Here is a 19,498-nt window from a genome sequence, read left to right on the forward strand (position 1 = left end):
TGCTCGCGATACGCTCGATACTTTTTACAATTTATCAAAAAAACTTCGATCCCGTCGAAAACATTTCCACTTCGTAATTTATCGAAGAAAAAATAATATTTTGAATTTTTGCCGAACGCCCATACGAAATGAAGCCGTCTATACGCTTGACTTACGTGCCATGAAATCGCAATTAGGCGCGATGCAGATAGGCGAGTCACGAAAACAATGAAGCGACGATCACGTAGATCCTCGTAGATCGACCTTTCGGCACGCCTGTCGAATCGGGAATGCGTCCCCCGCATCGGAATCGGGCACCGTTAACGCCGGTAGTGGCCACTAAATTTATTCTAAAATACTACCGAGGTCAGTGTGCCACGATTTTTATCGAGCAACAGGTGTACAGCGTGTCGCGGTTGTTTCTCGTGGAAAAAAAAAATCAAACTTTCTTCTCTCTTCGTGATAATTTCCGTGAAGTCGTCGTTAAAAAAAAAATATTCCTTTCCACGTGAAATTAAACTCATCTCGTGAATTTTTTAACGATTGTCTCATTTTCGAAAAGAGACGCGTACTACACTTTTTTTCTTTTCGCTATCATGGATCAGAGGAACGCTCAAGACAATCTCTTAACTCTTGTCCAAAATCGTTTATCCATGAAATTTAAATAATAAAGAGTCTTAGTCCTCGTAAATAGCTTCGTTTTCGATCCATTAATCCTCATTATCGTACGATACGATCGATACGAGGAGAAATATCTAACAGATATCCGAGATCACGACCCAAATATCGCGCGAAATATTACGAGCTTTTGTATCGCGTCTCCACCGCGATGTTTCTCCTCCAACCGTTGTCGTTTATTACGGTAATTTCTTTCCTGCAGTTACTGGCCGCGATTTCCACGTCAATATTTTATAACCCACGTAGTTTCCTTCCTCGTAGCTCTTGAACTCCACATCACGTAACCACGTGCTTCGTTTCCTCATCGAACAATGCCGATATCTTGTATCTCTCCGTCGCTCTCCGCCGTGCTCTGTATTCGTAGTATTGTAAAACGCGAGTAATAAAAGCAGTAGCTCCCCTTAAAATCAATGTTGCTCGAACAGAGCATAACTGTCCTTTCGTATGAACTTTGAAAAACACGGAATAATTTAACGGTAGTTGGATCCGAAGCGAGGTACACATATATATATATATAGCGAAGCGGTTTGACACATGTAAACCCGTAATATCTTATCCACGAAGCATCGTGTCGGACAAAAGGTCCGGAACGTGCAGAAAATGGCTAGCAGCCGGGAAAAAGGTGGCTACGAAGGTGGCTTGGCCGGACGTTCGATGTCCGTGAAATCGGCACGGACGGCAATGGAATAACGAAGCGAACGTTTGAATGAGCCCACGCGACGCTCTACACACGCCCACGATCGATACCACGGCCACAGTCTCTCGCGAATAATCTTACGATCCTCCTCGAGCGTAGCCTTTTATCGCGGCTCGAAACTTAATAATATTCGTAATAAACTCGTCGACACGACTCGGTATCGATTCGTCTCTCTCGATCGATCGAACGAGAAAGAAAGTGGCGAGAAAAATTACAACGTTCCCGAATGTTTCCAAGTTCGTTCGATATTCCGCTTAAACGGCATAATAATAATGGGACGTCGTGGCAGCCGTCTGTTCCACCGTTCTAAAAGACGAAAGGCAGACAGAGATGGCCGCGGCGAGAGGGAAAGGGAGGTCCAACTTAACGGGTCTTTCTCAGTAGGTCGATACGTGCAGTAGTTGACACCGATTAGGACCTCGAAATACGTATGTATCGCGGGTGTATGTATGCACGTATGTGTATGTATGTAAATCGACCCATAACAAAAGAGGAACTTTGTCGAGCTATATATATATAAAATATGTATTATAATTGGAACAAGTCGGAATATCGTAGAGAGTTATTACAATTTTAATAGGAATTTAGATTTGTCCATCGATCAATTCGTCTCTCTTTTTTTTTTGTCGATTGATATTAGAAAAGAAATTTGCGATATTTCGAAAGAATTATTTTGGAGCAATACGATCGAAACTGTTATCGGCCAAAAGATTTGTAATTTATACCAATTTTATTTAGAAAGAAAAGGAGAAGAAAAAAGGATGGTGTATGCATTCCATTTCGAAAATCGCCTTATCTCTTACGATAGTTTTTCGAAGCGCACGAAGTGCACCACTTAACTTGTACACGCTGATTCGTGTTGAAGATTTGTCGGTTCAAGTCGGATGGGTGGTCCTCGTCATCCGAGTCACAAAGGGGAAAAGGTGAAACGTGGACTGGAAATTTACGAGATTATCGTCGTCCACAAATGCCTTCGCGCTATAACACGTTCCACGTTAATTGTTTAGAGCCGCGTGTTCACATTCGCGCCGGTTTTGCGCGCGTTTTCTTAACGTCTTATTGCGCGTCTTACATGCGGTCATTGAAATCACCGGGAAACGCGTAACATTCGTTCACAAGCGTTGTGAATTTAAACTAGCATCGATTACCGCTGTCAGTCAATCGGTGCGTGAGCGTGAAAAATCTTTGACAAATGCAATTTCACCTAGCTCATAATAAATACGTCGTTAACGGTTCATTGTGTTAAAAATCTTTATATAGATTTTCTATTGGAATTTACGTGTCATATTCCCCCGTGTAAAATTGATTTCATTCAATTTACGGACGAACAATATTTTTTTCTCCCCGTTCAATTTATAACGATATGAAACGTATTGTGGAACCGCTCGTGCGCAACTCGTGACGATTACGGCCACTTGTAAAGACTTCCGCTTAATGCGGACGCGCCATTAAGCAATTATCCTAACGACTTGGCATCATCGATTCACGCGCTAATTTCCATTCCCATGTATATCTCTCCACTCGATAAAATTAATCGCTGTTATTGCCATTTCTTCCATTAATTACGAGGTTATACAAACATCTCTCACATCGGAAGGAAGGAGCTTCCTTCGAGGACGACATTTTAATTTCCATCGAAATATATTCTCGGTATAACAACTCTTCGACATTAGACATTCGATCCGAGAGAAATATACCTTGTATTTTTCCCGTTTACAAAGTCACGTACACGTTTTTGAATCTCGAAATGGAAGTGCTCTGTCACGCGACTCGACGCGCTTAATGGCGGCGGGCTCTAATCGATCGGGTCGACCTGTTTGCTCGTGTTATCGCAGGAATGCGCGTAAAGGAGCGGGCCGGCACAACTTTACCTTACTATTACCGGTGAAAACGAGGCGGAGAAACCTTCCTCCTCTATTTCCACCTTCGACGCGCCGCGTTTCCGCGGGCAATTGCCTGCCTCTAGTTGGTCGCAACGCCGGCCGTTTACGACCGTTCCATACTTTATGGGTGTTATTCTTTTGGGTGTATAGGAATATCGCCGTGAAAAATTGCACGGACATGATTGGCAGGAAGTGACAGGATATATCGTGACAAGTTTGGCGTTCATGTGTTTTTAAACGGCCGTTGTTAACAGTAGAACAATCAGGCTTTAACGTACGCCTTTAATTTGTCACGTGTGAATTGTTATTATTATTATTCGTAGAATTCGAGGGAATGGAGAAATCGCACGATAAATATTACGATATACATCTCTCCTCCCCTCGTATCCAAACTTCTTTTCCATAACTCTGATGTTAAATCGATACCAACAAGAAGAGTTGGTCGTCATCAAGTTCCGTCCCGTATCTCGATCGGCGAGACGCGTAATAACGACCGATTAAACGAAAACGATCCGCTCAATTTGGATGCAATAAAGTTGGCTTGGATTCCGGCGCGCGCGGCGCGTTCAAAGGCGTAACTCGCGGACTCCGCGTCGACTCGGTTCGAATTAACTCGATTGAAACGTCGCCGTGGCTCGTAGGACCACCGCGACGAAGAATGTGCCCCAAGGCCGGCGATCCAGCGCTCCGTTCCAACCCTCCTCCCCCGTACAAACGTAGGGGTAGGGGAATCACTCTCGTCTCCTTTTACTCGCAGAAAAACCAGTCGTCCACCGGCGAGAAGAAGACGAGACGAATGCATTCCATCGCAAGGTTGCAAACGACAGAGGCAAGAACAAGGACGATTTCTTTTCCTCCTCCGTCTCCTTCCTTCTCCGTCCCGGCATTCTCTAATTCGAACACTTCCCCTTCCTCTTCGCCGGTCTTTCTTTTCTTTTCTTTCTTCTTCCTTTTTTGTTTCCTCTCCATATCCGTGGAAAGGCCTCGCTTCTCGTGATCCCGCGAGCACGTGGCACGCGCACAGTTTGCGTTTTCTTGGCCGACCACTGGTTGCCCGCTTTTTACAACTCCTTCTTTGCCTGGCCCCCGTTTAAGTACAATGTACACGCAATCGTGCTCGAGCCACCAAAAGGCCGCGGAAACTTCGACTTCTCTTGGTGTTTCGAGAGAAAATGTCAGGAATTTTCGTACCTGCTCTGCATCTTATCCTATTTTCGTCCCTCCCTCTCTCTCCTTTTTTTTTCTTTCTCTGTCTTGTTGTTGAATTTCTTTTCCTCGATCGTTTTCTGGCTTTCGGCTTTGATCGTATCTCGATTTCGCTCGAATCCGCGTGGAAACAAATTTTTGGTGGACAGAGGAATTGTAGAGGAATACAGCCACGTTCCGAGAAACAACTCGTATTTGCAAGTACAAATTTTCGATGCGTACGTGCTTCTTCTCGCGTAGATTCGCAACGTGACAACGACATCTGGCCTGATTTCGCTTCAAGCAGGAAAGATTTATAGTATAAAAATATGCGTCATATAAATATAAATCGATAAGTGATACAGAGTTCAAACAAAGAAGATATTAGGATAGTATTTTTTTTGATTTAAATTTTCAATATTCTTCATTTCTTTGGTAAAAATTTTAAGATCGGGATATTTCTCGATAGGCTAAAGACAAAAGTTGAACTATACTCTAAAGATTTTTACCAAATGCATCGGCAAGTTAAAACGATTTATACTTATGAAAATTATTTTTCTCGTGCAATTAATGTACATACAAGTAGTCGTAATTCTATATCTAAAGATTTTAGATAACGAATGTACACGCGTTGAGAATCCGAGTATCACGTGTAAACTTTCCTCCGAGGTAATAAGCCATATTTACTCGCAAAGTATTTTCGCGTATATTTTACCGCGCTGACAAATTGCAGATTCTCTTGAACATTCTCGGCCGTGTATAAATATTCCTTCATCGTGGCAAAAAAAAAAAAAAAAAAGAAAAGAAAAAAAGAAAAACTCCAAAAGCATCGGAATCGCTTTTAAAATTTGGGTCGTTCACGCCCATCCCGTCCGACTTAATCTCGAAACGTCTCCGCTGTTCGAAAGCTTTAGACCAGCGAGTGAAAAGTATTCCGCCGAGCAATAAAAACCTTTTAACCTTGCATCAAACTTATACACACACACACACACAGCATTGATTCGCAAGAGTTGCGCGTTCGTAATTTCGTTTAATCAACGCCTCGACGATCGATAGAAAGTCCTTATAGAATAGCCTTCGAGAGATTTTATTTCCCGTAATATTTCATTTCGCGTGTGTGACATGTGCGATGCCGCAACACGCAATTGGAAAAACGTTAAAAAATTAACGATTATTCGAATCTTTAATCAATTTATTATTATTAAAAAAATCATCTCGTGTAGAAAACACGATAGAAATAATTTTACAAGGAAAAGACAGTATTCCTTGTAAAAATTTGCGTACATCATATACCCATCCTGTCAATTTTTGTCAAAGAGGCAACTGGAAACATTGCTCGCTTCCGCGGCCACTGTTATTTCCGGGCATTAAACAATATCGGTCGGATGGTCAGTCGAAGATTAAGGTATACGTGGTGAGCAGCTCCCCGTAGCCAAGTAGGCCCCCCTACCTTTCAAGGTACCAGTCGGGAGGCTCTCTGTGTGCACCTGTGCAGGTTGAGAGGTGTTGTGTTTTCACCTGGCAGTTCAACCTACAATCGCGAGCAAGAAGGTTCCGCAGCCGCGATCCTCTCTCGCGTTCCATGCCCGCTACTCGAACCGAATCGCTTTTTCGCTTCTTGCTCTTCTTTATTCTTTCCCTCCCTCCGTATGTTTGTCAACGGAACAAGTGGTGAAAGGAAATTCGAAGGAAGGAAATTCGGTTCGTTCGAACGAGAATGATGCGAGGAGAGAATATTAATATTCAGTCTCGCCGGAACGGAGGTTTATCGAAATAATTGAGCAGAGGAACAAGCGAAGGTGAACAGGTGGACAAGGGTGATATCGAACTTGGAATCAGGCGTCAGTGATCGAAACGGAGGAGAAGAATTTTCGCGAATCGAAATTTGATCGGTGGCTTCCTTCCATGGGAGCCGGTTTTTCAGTAGAATTTTGAAATTTCCATTGGAATTTCTCCTCGAATACTCTTCATCGAATGAGATCGAAATTAACTTTGGTGAAATTATTCCTCTGAAACGCGGTTGGAGGAACGTTCGTTTAAGTTGGATAATCCGTGATATGCGTAACTTGTCAGTGGTTGTGGGAAAATCTTGATCGGCCCGGGAAAAAATCGATTCGTGCAAGGCGATTGACTCGTCGAGGAAGAATAATCGTTTCCAGGAAGAAGAAGAAGAAGAAGATCTTCTTGTGTGTGGTAGCCACGATGGACACCGTATTGGAGAAGATGGGCAAGCTGAATTTGGTAATGTTGCTCGATTATCGATTTTCACGAATGATTTAATCGAAGAAATCGGTCGCTCTCTCGACGTTCGACAAAACAAAGAATCCCGTTTGCATCCCGTTTGCATCTGCACGAGCCGCTCCACGCAATTTTTGCCCTCGTTTTCCTCGACGGAAATATCGGTTACATGATTCTTCGAAAAAAAAAAAGAATAAAGAAAAAAGAAATCTACTCTTCACTTCCGTCGATTAATGATCGGTGAAGTTGAACCAACAGCAACCGACAATCCGATGATAATCGTGTTCCAGCAGGATTAATAAAGTGTGGCTGGGATCACGACGACATCCATCATCCAGCATAAAATTATACAGTGAATTTCGCCGTGCGTCGGAAAATCGCTTCGCAGCTCTGTAATCGTACGCGCATATCTATATAGTTATCCGTGTCGATGATCGGCCTCTGTCTACCCGCTTTTTTTCCTCTGCCCGCTTTCTGACCGGGTTGGACACAAGCCTTGCTAGATGTTTAGCCATTACCTCGTTACGATCGACTGGTTCAAGCTTGGCTCGATCGTTTTTCGCTCGAGGAATCGCCCGGAGGCTCGATGGTATTGCATATTCCGGGTTGAACGAAGCTTGTGGGTTTCTGCCTACGACTAGCTAGCTTAATGCGGCGATAGGTAAATCGTTACGAGAGCACGCGCTAGATTAGAAGAGGAAGAAAACTGTCGTTTCGTATTCAGAACGGGGATATAACGCTTCTTCCGGCGAAATTTCGAAATCTAACGCCGTATCAAACGAACCATCGTGTGAAGATGGAGATGGGACATCGTAGAGGCTCAGTCCAGAATCGTGCGCAAATTGTGCGTTGCGAAATCTCGATGCGGTTTAATCGTTCTTGATTTTTTTCTTTTCTTTTCTTTAAGGAATAATTTTCTCTTTTTCTTCTCGTTTTTTCCCCTTGTTACGTTTATAGGGAGGGATTCCTATTATGGGAATCGTAATGGAAAAGAGAAATCGTGATTATTAACAATTGAGACCGATATCGAAAGAGAGTCTATGAGAATCTCTCTCTGTGAGGATTCTTCTTATAAATAAGTGAAAACCGAATCTCGAGGAAAGATACGGTAGACATGGATATAACTTCCTCGTTATATCAACGTCCCCGTTGAATATGCTACGATTATGTCTAATTAAATCCCGAGAAACGTTAACTAATTAACGTTAAATAGCCTCGAGCGTTCATCGAACGAAAATTTACATTCGTTAAAGCGACGGGGAAAAGAAGAGAAAAAGAGAAAGAGAGAGAGAAAGGGAAACTTTCGTCAAGCTATATTCTCCATGCATCCGAGACTTTAATTAAAACTTATACGAGATGGAGGAGAGAGAGAGAGAGAGAGAGAGAGAAAAAAAACGGAATCAATTACGGTTCCTCGCGCTAGTCACTGATTTTCACGGGCGTCCACTCGTATCCACTCGTCCAAGCGCAAAGAATTTTGCATCGAGCCTTTGTCCTTCTCCTCATATCCGATTATGGATGGCTCTAATAAAAAAGAAAAACCGCGATAATCCATGAAGACATCGAAACAGTTTTCAAAGAAGCATAAATTATATTTTTGGTAAAAATTTAACTGATTTTTAGAATCATTCTTCTTTTCGATGTACGAAATACCGTATTGACTCGTCAATTTTAAATACGTGTCTTCATATATGAGGATGCAATCGAAATGAAACTCGTGCAACAATGAAAAAAATAGTTGAATTATCATTTTATTTATTATATTATTTAAAATTATATTTTTGGTAAAAATTTGACTGAATTTTAGAATCGTTCTTCTTTTCGATGTACGAAATACCGTATTGACTCGTCAATTTTAAATACGTGTCTTCATATATGAGGATGCAATCGAATATGAAACTCGTGCAACAATGAAAAAAATAGTTGAATTATAGTTTTATTTATTATATTATTTAAAATTATATTTTTGGTAAAAATTTGACTGATTTTTAGAATCGTTCTTCTTTTCGATGTATGAAATATTGATTCATCAATTTCAAATACGTGTCTTCATATATGAGGATATAATCGACTATGAAACTCGTGCAACAATGAAAAAAATAGTTGAATTATCGTTCTTCTCCGTTCTTCCTGTTGGAACGGGTATTCCTTTCCTTCCTCTCTCTCTCTCTCTCTCTTCGACGCGGACTCTCACCAAAGATATTCGGCGAGTGAAACTTTTTGGGCGCCCTTCTCTTATCGATTCGAACCGGTCGATGCGTTGCGTTCCATATCCGGAGTGCGAGTATCGCAATCGTTCAGCATAGCAGAAGAATAGAATCCCTCCTTGCTCCTCCTCACTTTCTCCCCTCCCCCCTAGGCCCCCCCCCCTGTTTCGCGCAACGATACTTCTCAAACTGGCCAACAACTTCTCTGCTCGGAAACGGGAACGATCCGATTCCTGTTTTTACCGTCTTCCTGAAGAGAAACGGAATTCTCCTCGGAGTTGCGTGTTTATACCATCAAAGGGAAGCCAGTTTGGATTCCTAGACGGAATTCGGTTTAGCCACGGTAAATAGTCTAAATCGTAACGAAGGAATTCCTTGAGTTTCCGCCCATGGAAACCGAGTCAGACACACCGAGTATCGATTTTCTTGTTATCCGTTCATAGCTGTACGTTCACTTTTATGAGTTTGCGTTTACGGAGGGAGAAAAAAAGAAAGAAGAAAAGAAAGAACGTTGGAGAGAATGAAACGGCGGATGAAAAGAACTCGTTCCTTTGTTATTTGACATCCGAAATGCCAATTAATTTGAAACTCGTTGGCTGGATAACGCGTTCACGTCGCGTTCTTGGAAACGGTTAGAACGGGAGAAATGAGCACTTCGGAAACCAAGTTTCACATGCAAATCCCCCACGAAAATATCGTATTACGAATCTGTATAAACATGTTTTTCTCACTCCTTGGTTGGCTGGATTCAAATTTTGAAATCGGAGAAACATTTTTCTCCCCCCCCTCTCACCGACCGTCGAAGCTGTTAAACATATGCCACGCTCCTTCCTTTCTGGTTTATTCTCCTTCCAACCATAAATCGTTAGATTTATACTCTTTTCTAGGGGAGTGAAAACCTTGTCTCTGGATTTTCCTCTTCGTCTAAAGTTTTTTAAAAAACCTTGTTGAAATTGGAACGAACATAACGAAGGAAGTAATCGAAAAAAATTAATGCAAAAAAATTAAAAATTCCAAGACTCTTCGATCAATTAAATTATATTTATCTTTGGAAAATTTGGGAAATATTTGTGATAAAATAATATTCCAGAGATACATTTAATCGACGATATTTGTCCATCAGTGATGATCAAAATCGTCCATTGATAGCTGTTGAATAATTGTTACAAAATTGTTGCACAACGCGAAAATGACGAGACCAAGAAGACCCGAAGATATCTCGTATCTCGATTAAGCGTTACTCCAGTTCTCCTTTTGTGAAAACGTGCATCCGATACGAGCAGCGTATCGAACGGATCGAGAGTAATCGCGTGCAGCCTGTTTAATGACGCCGTTCGCAATTAACATTCTCGAATGATGCACGAGGCAATCTACAATGACAAATTACGCGAGAGTGTTTAACGTCGAAATCTTTGATGGCCGGAGATCGTGAAGTATAGCTATCAAGTTCTGATAACCGGTACCGGTGAGATTCGACACGATGCTCGTTTTGCCTCTTTCCTCTCTCTTTCTCTTTCTCTTTTCCTTCCTTCAATTCGATTAACTCTCAAATCGGGATTCAAAATGGTCTGGATTCTCCTCTTCTTTTTTTTTTCAAATTTTTCGACGTGGATAAATAGAAATAGTTGAACGATATTCGTAACTTTCTACAAGATCGTATATCGATCGTTCGTAACGATGAAGAAACGCGATAAGAGCATCAGGTTTCGTTTCAAAAGACGCGATATTGACAGGAGATAGAAGTTTCCTTCGAGGAACAATTACTCCATTAATGAGAGCTCCATTTAAGAAACTTCGATCGATTCGTTTAATCGAATAGAAATTCGTTAAATCTCTGTCGATCCACGAGTTTCGTTCACAAACGAAGCGAAACCTCAAACGAAGCTACTTTCGAAGAAGGGCATCGTCACAACACGTGCAAACGTTGACATCTACCTGCGTCGTTTTATATGCGTTGTTTTCAACGCATATATAAATTGCCCTTTTAATTCCTAGCAGAGATGCGATGCGCAGCAATTCTGGTGCGAGCAGATCCTATTCATTTAATACTTCGATTCGTAGCTGCTCTCACATCGCTCCATACATCGTTCTATCTAAATATAAATCAAGCGAAATGAAACGGTTCGCGCCACTACCGACGCCGATCGAAATTAGAATCTCCATTCCGCCGAGAGTTTCTCTTCTAAGGTTAATGTCATAATTGCGCACGCACGATGCATAATCGAAAGGCATGCCTCGATCGAGCTGCTTTCTTCGACCGCTCTTGAGAGCCGATCTCTTGAGAAACTCTCTCGGTGAACGATGCGCAGATTTCGATCGAGCATTCGACGTAACCGTGCAATAATTAATAATCCTCGATATAATAACGTTTCTCATTGATCATTAACGGATGCAATCTCCAGTTAATATTGTAATCGAGATGATATCGATCGAATTTTCACCACGAGGATCGAAACCAAGCATTTGCTCGTACATCATTTATATCGTGTATATATATATATATATGAAAATTCCTGTTTGAATTCCTTGCGAATTCCATCGCGTGTTCTCCGCGCACATGGATCCCACTTCCACGGGAACCTGATATATTTCTGGAAGAGATCAAAGAAGCGAGGGAAAAGAGGGAAATATATCCATGGAATTTGCACGTCTTTGTAATAACCGGTACGCATATCGTGATTGAACGCAATTTTACAGACACTGACACACATTCCTCCGCATTGCGCATAACTGTACATCGTTCGATCCGTTTAGACGGCAGTTTTTTCTTTCTTTCTTTTTTTTTTTTTTTAAGTTATTAGATCATCCGAGATAAAGAGGTACGGACAGTTCGGACGGCTCGATCTTTCTTATGGAATGTTCTTTTACTCGGAGGAATTAAGAAAACTGTCACAACCGTCCAGTTTCCCTTTAACGAAATTATGCGGAAGAAATTATGCGAAAGATCATATCTCTCTTGCATTTATCTGAATAATATGACGTTTAAAAGGATGAGACCGATTAAAATTTCGTTCGAGTAAAAGTCGACCCTATTTCTGGAATCTATTAATCGTATATTAATATAATACTGTGACCGTTATCGTGTAAAATATAAAATTGTTCGAAATTTTCTAAGCTCGTGGAGTACGAATAATTGTTTAACAATTCGTAAGTTAACGAAGAATGGGATATAGGATAGCGTGTCTTTACACGTTGATAACATCACGATAAACTTACGTGTAAAACAAACTATACTTACGTTGATTAATACACGAATAGATTCTGGAAATAGGGTCGACTTTTACTCGAGCAAAGTTTTAATTAGCCTCATCCTTTTAACAATATTCAGATAAATACAAGAGATACAAGAGATCGTTCTTTTATACAATTAAAGAAATTATCCAATTGTTCATTTCAATCACTTTTTCTACATCAACTATACCTTTCAAGATATTTACACTAGCCATCCGAGAATTGTTTCTCGCTCCAAACACTCGAATCGTTTCAGATAAATTTCAAACCATAAATTTCACGCCATCATTTCTCGCTTCAATCGATATTTCTTTATTCTTGATTTAAAAAAAAAAAAAATGTCATGGATGTAACGACTGCCCTCGTTTCACCGGTTCCTGCCAACGATCGCATCGTCACATCTCGTGTCGCGTGTATCGATTCACGCGAAAGTTCACCTGTGCCCCTCGAGGCCTCGTTCCACGAGGAGGCGATCATCGACAGAACCCGCGCTTTCGAGCCGATTTTTATCGACGGAGAAAATCCGCCCGTTCTTCGAAGATTTCTCGCGCGCCGATTAACGAAGCGGGGAATTAATCGCCGCCTTTCAAATGCCATCACCTGATTGCACGACAGTTCAATCGAGCGACCGTCGAGCTTCGATTTTCCTTCTATCCTCCCCACCTCGAGATCTGCTTTCCTTAGAAATGACGATTGCAAAATGCGTTGCACCATTGGCGCGATTATGCAAACGAATTATACCTCTTATGTTATTTGATGGATCGAGAAAGTCCGTCGATAAATTCCGTTTTATCATCGATTTCGATAATTTTAATCATTCTCGTTTAAATCGAAGAACTGAAATATAAGCTGTTGAATCGAAGATTCATTTCAGTCGTCTTCTTTCAGACATTTTATGCGAATTCAATAAGGAAAATAGTAATCGAGAATTTTTTTCAAAAAGATGAATTTAAAAGATAAAATTTAGAAATTTGGAAACATGGAAAAATCCATTTCTAATATTATATAAATTACGAAAGCAAAATCACCATCGAAATCGAATATTATTTACCCAACAATAACAATATGAGAATCGCTGCTCGGCCTGTATTTACAATTGCGAATCTGCAACCTGTGACAGGCTGTATCGTGTCCCGATGTGTCACGAGGAAGCGATTAAGGTACTCGTAGATTAAATCGTGCAACCTTGTCGATATTGTTTACAACCGTGTCCCGTAAACACTTGCGTTCGAGGAACCATTCACTTGGCGAAGAATTCCATTTCGATTTCCGTGTTCATGGCGGCGAGTCTTCCCTAAACGGACAGACAGCGTACAGGTTAGTTCCTATTCTCTTCGATCGATCTACGTTGTCGATATTGCATCGAGTTCAAATTTCCAACCTCGAAAAAACAAAACGGAAGCTTGATTCTTGTATACGACGATCCGTAACCGACGCGATACATTTACACGATCGTCGAAACGAATGGTCAGAAATTCGCACGCAACGTTGCCCGTCGCACGACTCGTCAATGATTGTGAACGACAGTTATGCGTATACAACATTCTCGTTACGCCAACAGGCTCGAGGTAACGGCTAGAGAAGGTTACAATTACCCCGGGGCAACAGCTGGTCCGTGAGATAAAGGGAACGACACTGTTAACGTGGAAAACGTCACACGCACACGCGCGCGTGAATTAATGGAGGAAAATTAGCCAGGGTCTGATCGATCTTTACGCTTCCGAGGGGAAAGGTGTTGAGGTGTGGTTCGTATCAATTTTTAGGAGGCAAGTAAAGGGAGAGTGATATAAATTTTCTCGACGGCGTGGAAAGTGACGTATTTGTTTTCGTACGGTTCTTGGAAATTAAGATTTTACTTTTCTCGTTACCACCGTGCATTCGAATCTCAAAGATTTTACTAGGATGATATTCTATGATGTCAGATTATTTTCAATTTTTAGGAGGCAAGTGAAGGGAGAGTGATATAAATTTTCTCGATGACGTAGAAAGTATTTGTTTTTGTACGATTCCTGGAAATTAGGATTTTACTTTTCTCGTTATCACCGTATATTCTCAAAGATTTTACTAGGATGATATTCTATGATATCAGATTATTTTTTTGTCGAATTAAAATCGAAAATAAACAGTTATTCTTGGATAGAATGAAAGTTACGATTGCTCGATAATTCGAGCGAAATTAGGTATTGAATCATTAACGACCTTCGAAATAATTAATCCCTCGTGATTCCGACACTCTCTGTTGATATTTTCCCAATGTCTGGACTCACAGTTTCGCCAGGACGAACAGTTGGCGCGGAGATAACGTAGTCGCGATAACGCTGCACCATCTGTTGAAAACCGTCGTATCATTATCGGGGAATATCGATAATCATTCCTATCTCTCGTTATTGTAGCGTTTTAGAAAGAAAAAGAAAAGAAAAGAAAAGAAAAGAAAAAAACACGGACGAATGTCGCGCAAAGAAGGATTCCAATAGTCCCGATCTTGAAACGATCGTTTATCGATCCTTGTTGAAAGAGCGCACATGCATACCTACGCGATAATCCACTGTCAGAAATTACCGGCGCATTTTATTTTTTTCTAAGCGGGGCGATAAGAAATTTGACGGCACGATAAGAGAGACTGGCGTTGGGTCGACCTCGTTGTCGACTCGAGCCTCTTCGGCTCGTCGACAGCCAGCCGAAGAGGCCAGTCTCGCGAGTTCGCGCTTCGAGAACGTGCAAAAGTGAAATTCACGGATAATTGCGCTCTTGATCAGGAAGAGGAATCGAAGGAAACGATTCCTCTCTTTTTCTTTTTCTTTTTCTTTTTTTTTCACGTTTTTGGTGACCCGTTTCGTTTTACCTCGAAGGGAGAAAGATTCGCATGACGGATCGGCATGACGAGGCCATCGAATCCTGTCCGGAACCAGGACAGGATGGAGGATGGTCGAAATTCTTCGCGGTAGGTGAAGTGAATCTAAACATTAGAACGTACGAGAGTAGTGAGATGAAGAGTTAAGATGATTTATGTGAAACGTTTATGAGAATACGTATAAATGAAAATTTTAACTGAAAAATCGATATGCAGGAAATTGTGACGAATTAAATTCGCGATCGTGTCGGAAATTTTTGTATCGAGGAGGAGATTTGCCACGCAAATCCAATACGGAAGCGAAGTATTAAAATACAGCGAGAACGATGAGTAGGAATTATTTTTATCAGGATGCAATATTTTGAGAGACATTGAAACAAGGAATAAAATTGCTTTTTACTGACTCGATGAATTTATCTCTCGACTATATAATCTCGTGAAGATGAAAATAATTTTATTTACGTTATTTATCACTTTCTCCATGAATTATATTATATGAATTATATTTCTAGGAGATAAAATGAATTTTTTACGAATAACAAACCGGCACCGTTACGACATGTTGCCACACAAAGGCAACATTACGTTCTATCTTCGTAACAAGTTGTTCTACCTGTTCCTTTTTATAATGCGTGATACCGTAGGAATTCATATTGGAGACAAAAGCGAGTGAAAGGCGAGTGCGCGAATTTTCCTTTTCAAAGATACGATTCTCCCCGATGAGAATCCGTATTCCGCATTTTTTCCAACTGTTGGTTTCCAATGGAATCTGGATCGTCTATCGATTCATTTAGGGAACGCGAGACATCACGATTCGATTAAGTGATCGGAATGTTTTCTGGCTTTCAGAGGATTCCGAGCTGTCCGGTGAAGAGTCCACAGCCCTTGAAGGAATTTGTGGGTCGCTGTCAGACGATGCCATCGCGAGTGAAAAAGTCCTTCTGCGGTTGCCTTCAGGTAAGAATGAGAATTGCTTCGATTAGAAATTCCGAGTCTAACGAGACTTTGCTGCAATTACGAATACTCGCTACATAATTTGTCTGGCTGGAACGAAAAACAAGGATCTAATAATTATTCGAATAAACTTTTCTTTTATTTTTTCTTTTCTCTTCGCGTTCCTTGAAAGTAATTCATTTCCGCAAGTAAATATTCATCTCTCGTATCCAATAATTTTTTTTCAAATAAAAAAATAACGTAAAAAAAAAAAGAAATAAGTCCACGTTCCATGTTTACTCGACAGAATACGTATCATCGATAAGAACTCTCGTTCGGCGGCACAATCTCCGCGGCAAATCCTTCCTTAATCCTCCTTCAATCATTCCGCAAACACTCTCAACAATTTATATCCTCAAATAAACAAAAAAAAAAAAAAGTGAAAAAGAAAAAAAAAAAGAAACGTAATTCACCGGTTGAACGAAAACAATTAGCGGAATTGTGTCGATGCTAGATTTCGCCGTTTACCTTAAACGCTTTGCCTCCGCGTTTCCGCATTCTTCGTTCGGTCGAACGGAGGACCGATCGCCGCCGCGAAACCACTTCTGCGAAACAAGATCGTCATCGGGAAGTTACGTAACTCAACGTGGGATACAATATACAATAAACTTGGAGGAGATCGTGACGAGGAGGAAAATTCGGATGGATCGATCACACAGCTTTACTTCGAACGAGAGAGATGACGCCATGTTTTGAATTATCGTGGAAACCGCGCACACCCATAAACGCAAAGCATTCCGGGATGACATCTGCAATGCAAAAGCGGCGCGCGTGCACTCGCGTCGAGATTCCTGGAGGCTCTCCGATCCCGAAAGAGAAGTCGGTCGGTGTTGCTCGCTCCCCGAGATTTCTAACTTCGTTCGAAGGAGAGACCGGTCTCTACTTTCTTCATTCGCCGCGTAAGAAGAACCGCCAACTTGCGATCGAGACGCGGATTGGATTAGTCGGGGAATTTTCGGGGGAGGGGAGGACGCGACGAAGGTGAAAATCGTATTAATCGAAAGATTAAGTTATTAGTGGCTGTTTATCATCAGCGCCTTCCAACTTCCTGGTCGCTTTACGAGCGCGTGCCCGTGCAATTATTGCGGGAATTATAAATTGGTCACGATCTCTTCTGAACCTGAACGCCGCCGGAAGTGGCGCTAGAAGAACAATACGGTGGAACGATTCTTGGCGTTACTCGACGCGTGTTCTTCAACTTTTTTGCTCGCTAAAATGGCCTTGCACGATTCTCTCAACTGTAGCCCATTGTGTCCTTTCTTTTTTCTTATTTTTTTCTTTTTTTTTTTTCTATCGAAGACACAGAGGTATATATTCTCTCCTCTTTATGTCTCCGGTTAAAAAGATTATCGACGATTAAAATTACGCGAAAAGAGGAAAGACGAGTGTCAAGTTTTTTTTAGAGGCCTCGCCTTATACGAATTCCGCGTAGTCATGCGATCGTAGATGTCATCTCTATGTCTCTACGTGTACTTCTTCAAAATAGTGGATTCCTTTTTCGATTATTCTCGATAAGCCGTGGCGGCAAATGGCTTGTTGTAAATCCGAGAAGAAGAAGAAGAAGAAGAGGAGGAGGAAGAAAAATAAGTTCCAATAAATCTTGGCACCAACAGCTCCAACTGAAATCAAAGCGATATATTATTCTGTCTCCGTTAAGCGATAAATAATTCAATGGATATCGCGGGGCGTGTACGAAAAAGACGCGCAGCTCGAATGGTGCTCGAAATACCGCGAACCGCAAGAGATCGCATTGTCACGGATCGTTGCATCCTCCTCATACAAATTATCCACGGGGGGGTCTTTGACTGCGTGACCCCGTGACGATACGGATGTCCACCCCGTAGGACAGGGGTCGAGAAAATCCGGCTTCCTTCTCGGAATCGATGAAGCTTGAAGGTGATCATCTTCCAACACTCTTGCACGCGCTATTAAAAAGTGCATCCGAGGTATTACGAACGTGATTATCTTTGCGTGACGGGATGGCGCGATGTTTTACGATAGAGACGTCTTCTTGCTCGAGGTACAAAGAGAAGAAAATTGGGAGAAGGCGCGATGGTGGTACAACAATTACATTTAGTTACTTTTCAAGAAAAATTGAATTGAACCCGGCTTCGTGTTTACACAAAGCGAATATAATGAAAAGAATGACTCGACAACGATGACAGCCAACACGGACGATCAACGATCCACGTTTATTTATTTCGTTTCATCTTTTATCATTTTATATCCTTCGATTAAACGTAATCGGCGGAATATCCTTTGAACCCCGTAACACCGATCCGATAGAATCGATAAACCGATCGATATTGTCGCGCGATAAATCGACTCATAATTCGCGTCTCAATCGCATAAAATCATAAAATTGACCGATCGTTCCACCGGTTCCCTTCTTCCTTAGGAATTCACATTGTGGATAAAATATACATACGAAAGAAGCTTGCTTAGTTCCAACCCACTAGACCAGAAAGACTCAACTTGGAATCAACTTCTTCTTCTTCGATTCTTCCATATCGGTGCATCCACCTTCGGCATCCACCTTTCTTTCGCGAACCACGGGACGAGATCAGCGTCAATTCCACGGAATCGAATTAAAGAAAAAGAAGAAAAAGAAGAAGGGGGAAAAAAAAAGGAAACACCGTATATAACCGTGTACTTCCACGAGGAATCCATCTCGATTCCCATCCAGTCGTCCTTGAGCGAATCCTATGACCCGTAGGATTCCATTATGCCGATCAACCCTAGCGCTGCGGGGCGTGTCCGGCGAGGAAAAGGGGAGGGTGATACACCTTGGTCGAACATAATCGCGTTTCCACCATCCTCTAAGGATCTTTGCAGTCTCTTCTTCTTCTTCTCCTTTTCTTTTTTTCTTTTCTTTCCCATCGGCAGATCTGTCGAACTCGGAGGCAGAGATCTCGATGGAATGCATCCATAGATGGTAGCAAGAGCGGCTCGCTCGCTCCAAAGTCTGCCAACGATCGGTATCGCGTGTGAGACTCGTGGAACACGGCGTTCTTTACGTGTTTCGCGGCGACGCTTTCAATTATCTACTGGATGCTGGAATTTATATGCGGTTCCCGTGCTATTCGAAAGAAAAACGATGGAAACGATGGAACCATCGAGATTTCTCGCTATCGAGCTTGCTCCCATTTGCATCTATCCAGGAGACGCTTTTGTCTCTCCCTTGTCTCTTCTTTCATAGTCCCGGTTTGTTCGATCGTTGCTATCTTAGCGCGAGGAAAGAAAGCGAATATGCGTTTTCGCGGAAGCGTGTCTCGAAATGCTTGGAAATATTGATGTATGCAACTCGCGGGAAGGGTCAAGAAAAAGTTGTATCTTCAATATTCAATTATATTGAACCATCTTAATTGTTATCTTCTTGCTATTTCGTAACGTCTGACAAAATTGTGTCTTATTTACGAGTTGTATTATTTTCTTTCTGTCTTTTTTACTGCGCCATCTTACTACACCTTCTATAAAGTAAGTAAATAACTGTACAGTTATCCTCATACACCACACATATCCTGTTTTTAATTAGCGAGAAAGCAGTAAAATGTTC

At 41.6% G+C, this 19,498-nt stretch overlaps 1 protein-coding gene and 1 long non-coding RNA gene across 5 annotated transcripts in view; one reads left to right on the top strand and one right to left on the bottom strand.

Annotated features, from left to right (window-relative positions):
* The window catches only part of LOC409001 (disheveled-associated activator of morphogenesis 1), a 47,458-nt gene that overhangs the window by 18,147 nt on the left and 9,813 nt on the right, over positions 1–19,498 (top strand). For 2 of the 4 annotated variants that reach the window (XM_006561851.3, XM_006561852.3), the window contains exon 2: positions 15,799–15,906. In XM_006561851.3, the coding sequence (XP_006561914.1) occupies positions 15,865–15,906 (42 nt within the window). In that variant the 5' untranslated portion in view covers positions 15,799–15,864. Of the gene's footprint in view, positions 1–5,950; positions 6,664–14,741; positions 15,040–15,798; positions 15,907–19,498 lie in introns of those variants that run through there. The other 2 variants (XM_006561850.3, XM_006561849.3) reach the window with 2 other exon arrangements.
* LOC102656114 lies at positions 10,464–14,645 on the bottom strand. Its single transcript, XR_003305280.1, has 2 exons — positions 13,480–14,645; positions 10,464–13,392 (listed from the first exon to the last, which is right to left on the bottom strand). It is a non-coding gene; the product is annotated as an uncharacterized LOC102656114 (long non-coding RNA).

The sequence above is a fragment of the Apis mellifera genome, linkage group LG9 (genome assembly GCF_003254395.2).
Source record: "Apis mellifera strain DH4 linkage group LG9, Amel_HAv3.1, whole genome shotgun sequence".
NCBI lineage: Eukaryota > Metazoa > Arthropoda > Insecta > Hymenoptera > Apidae > Apis > Apis mellifera.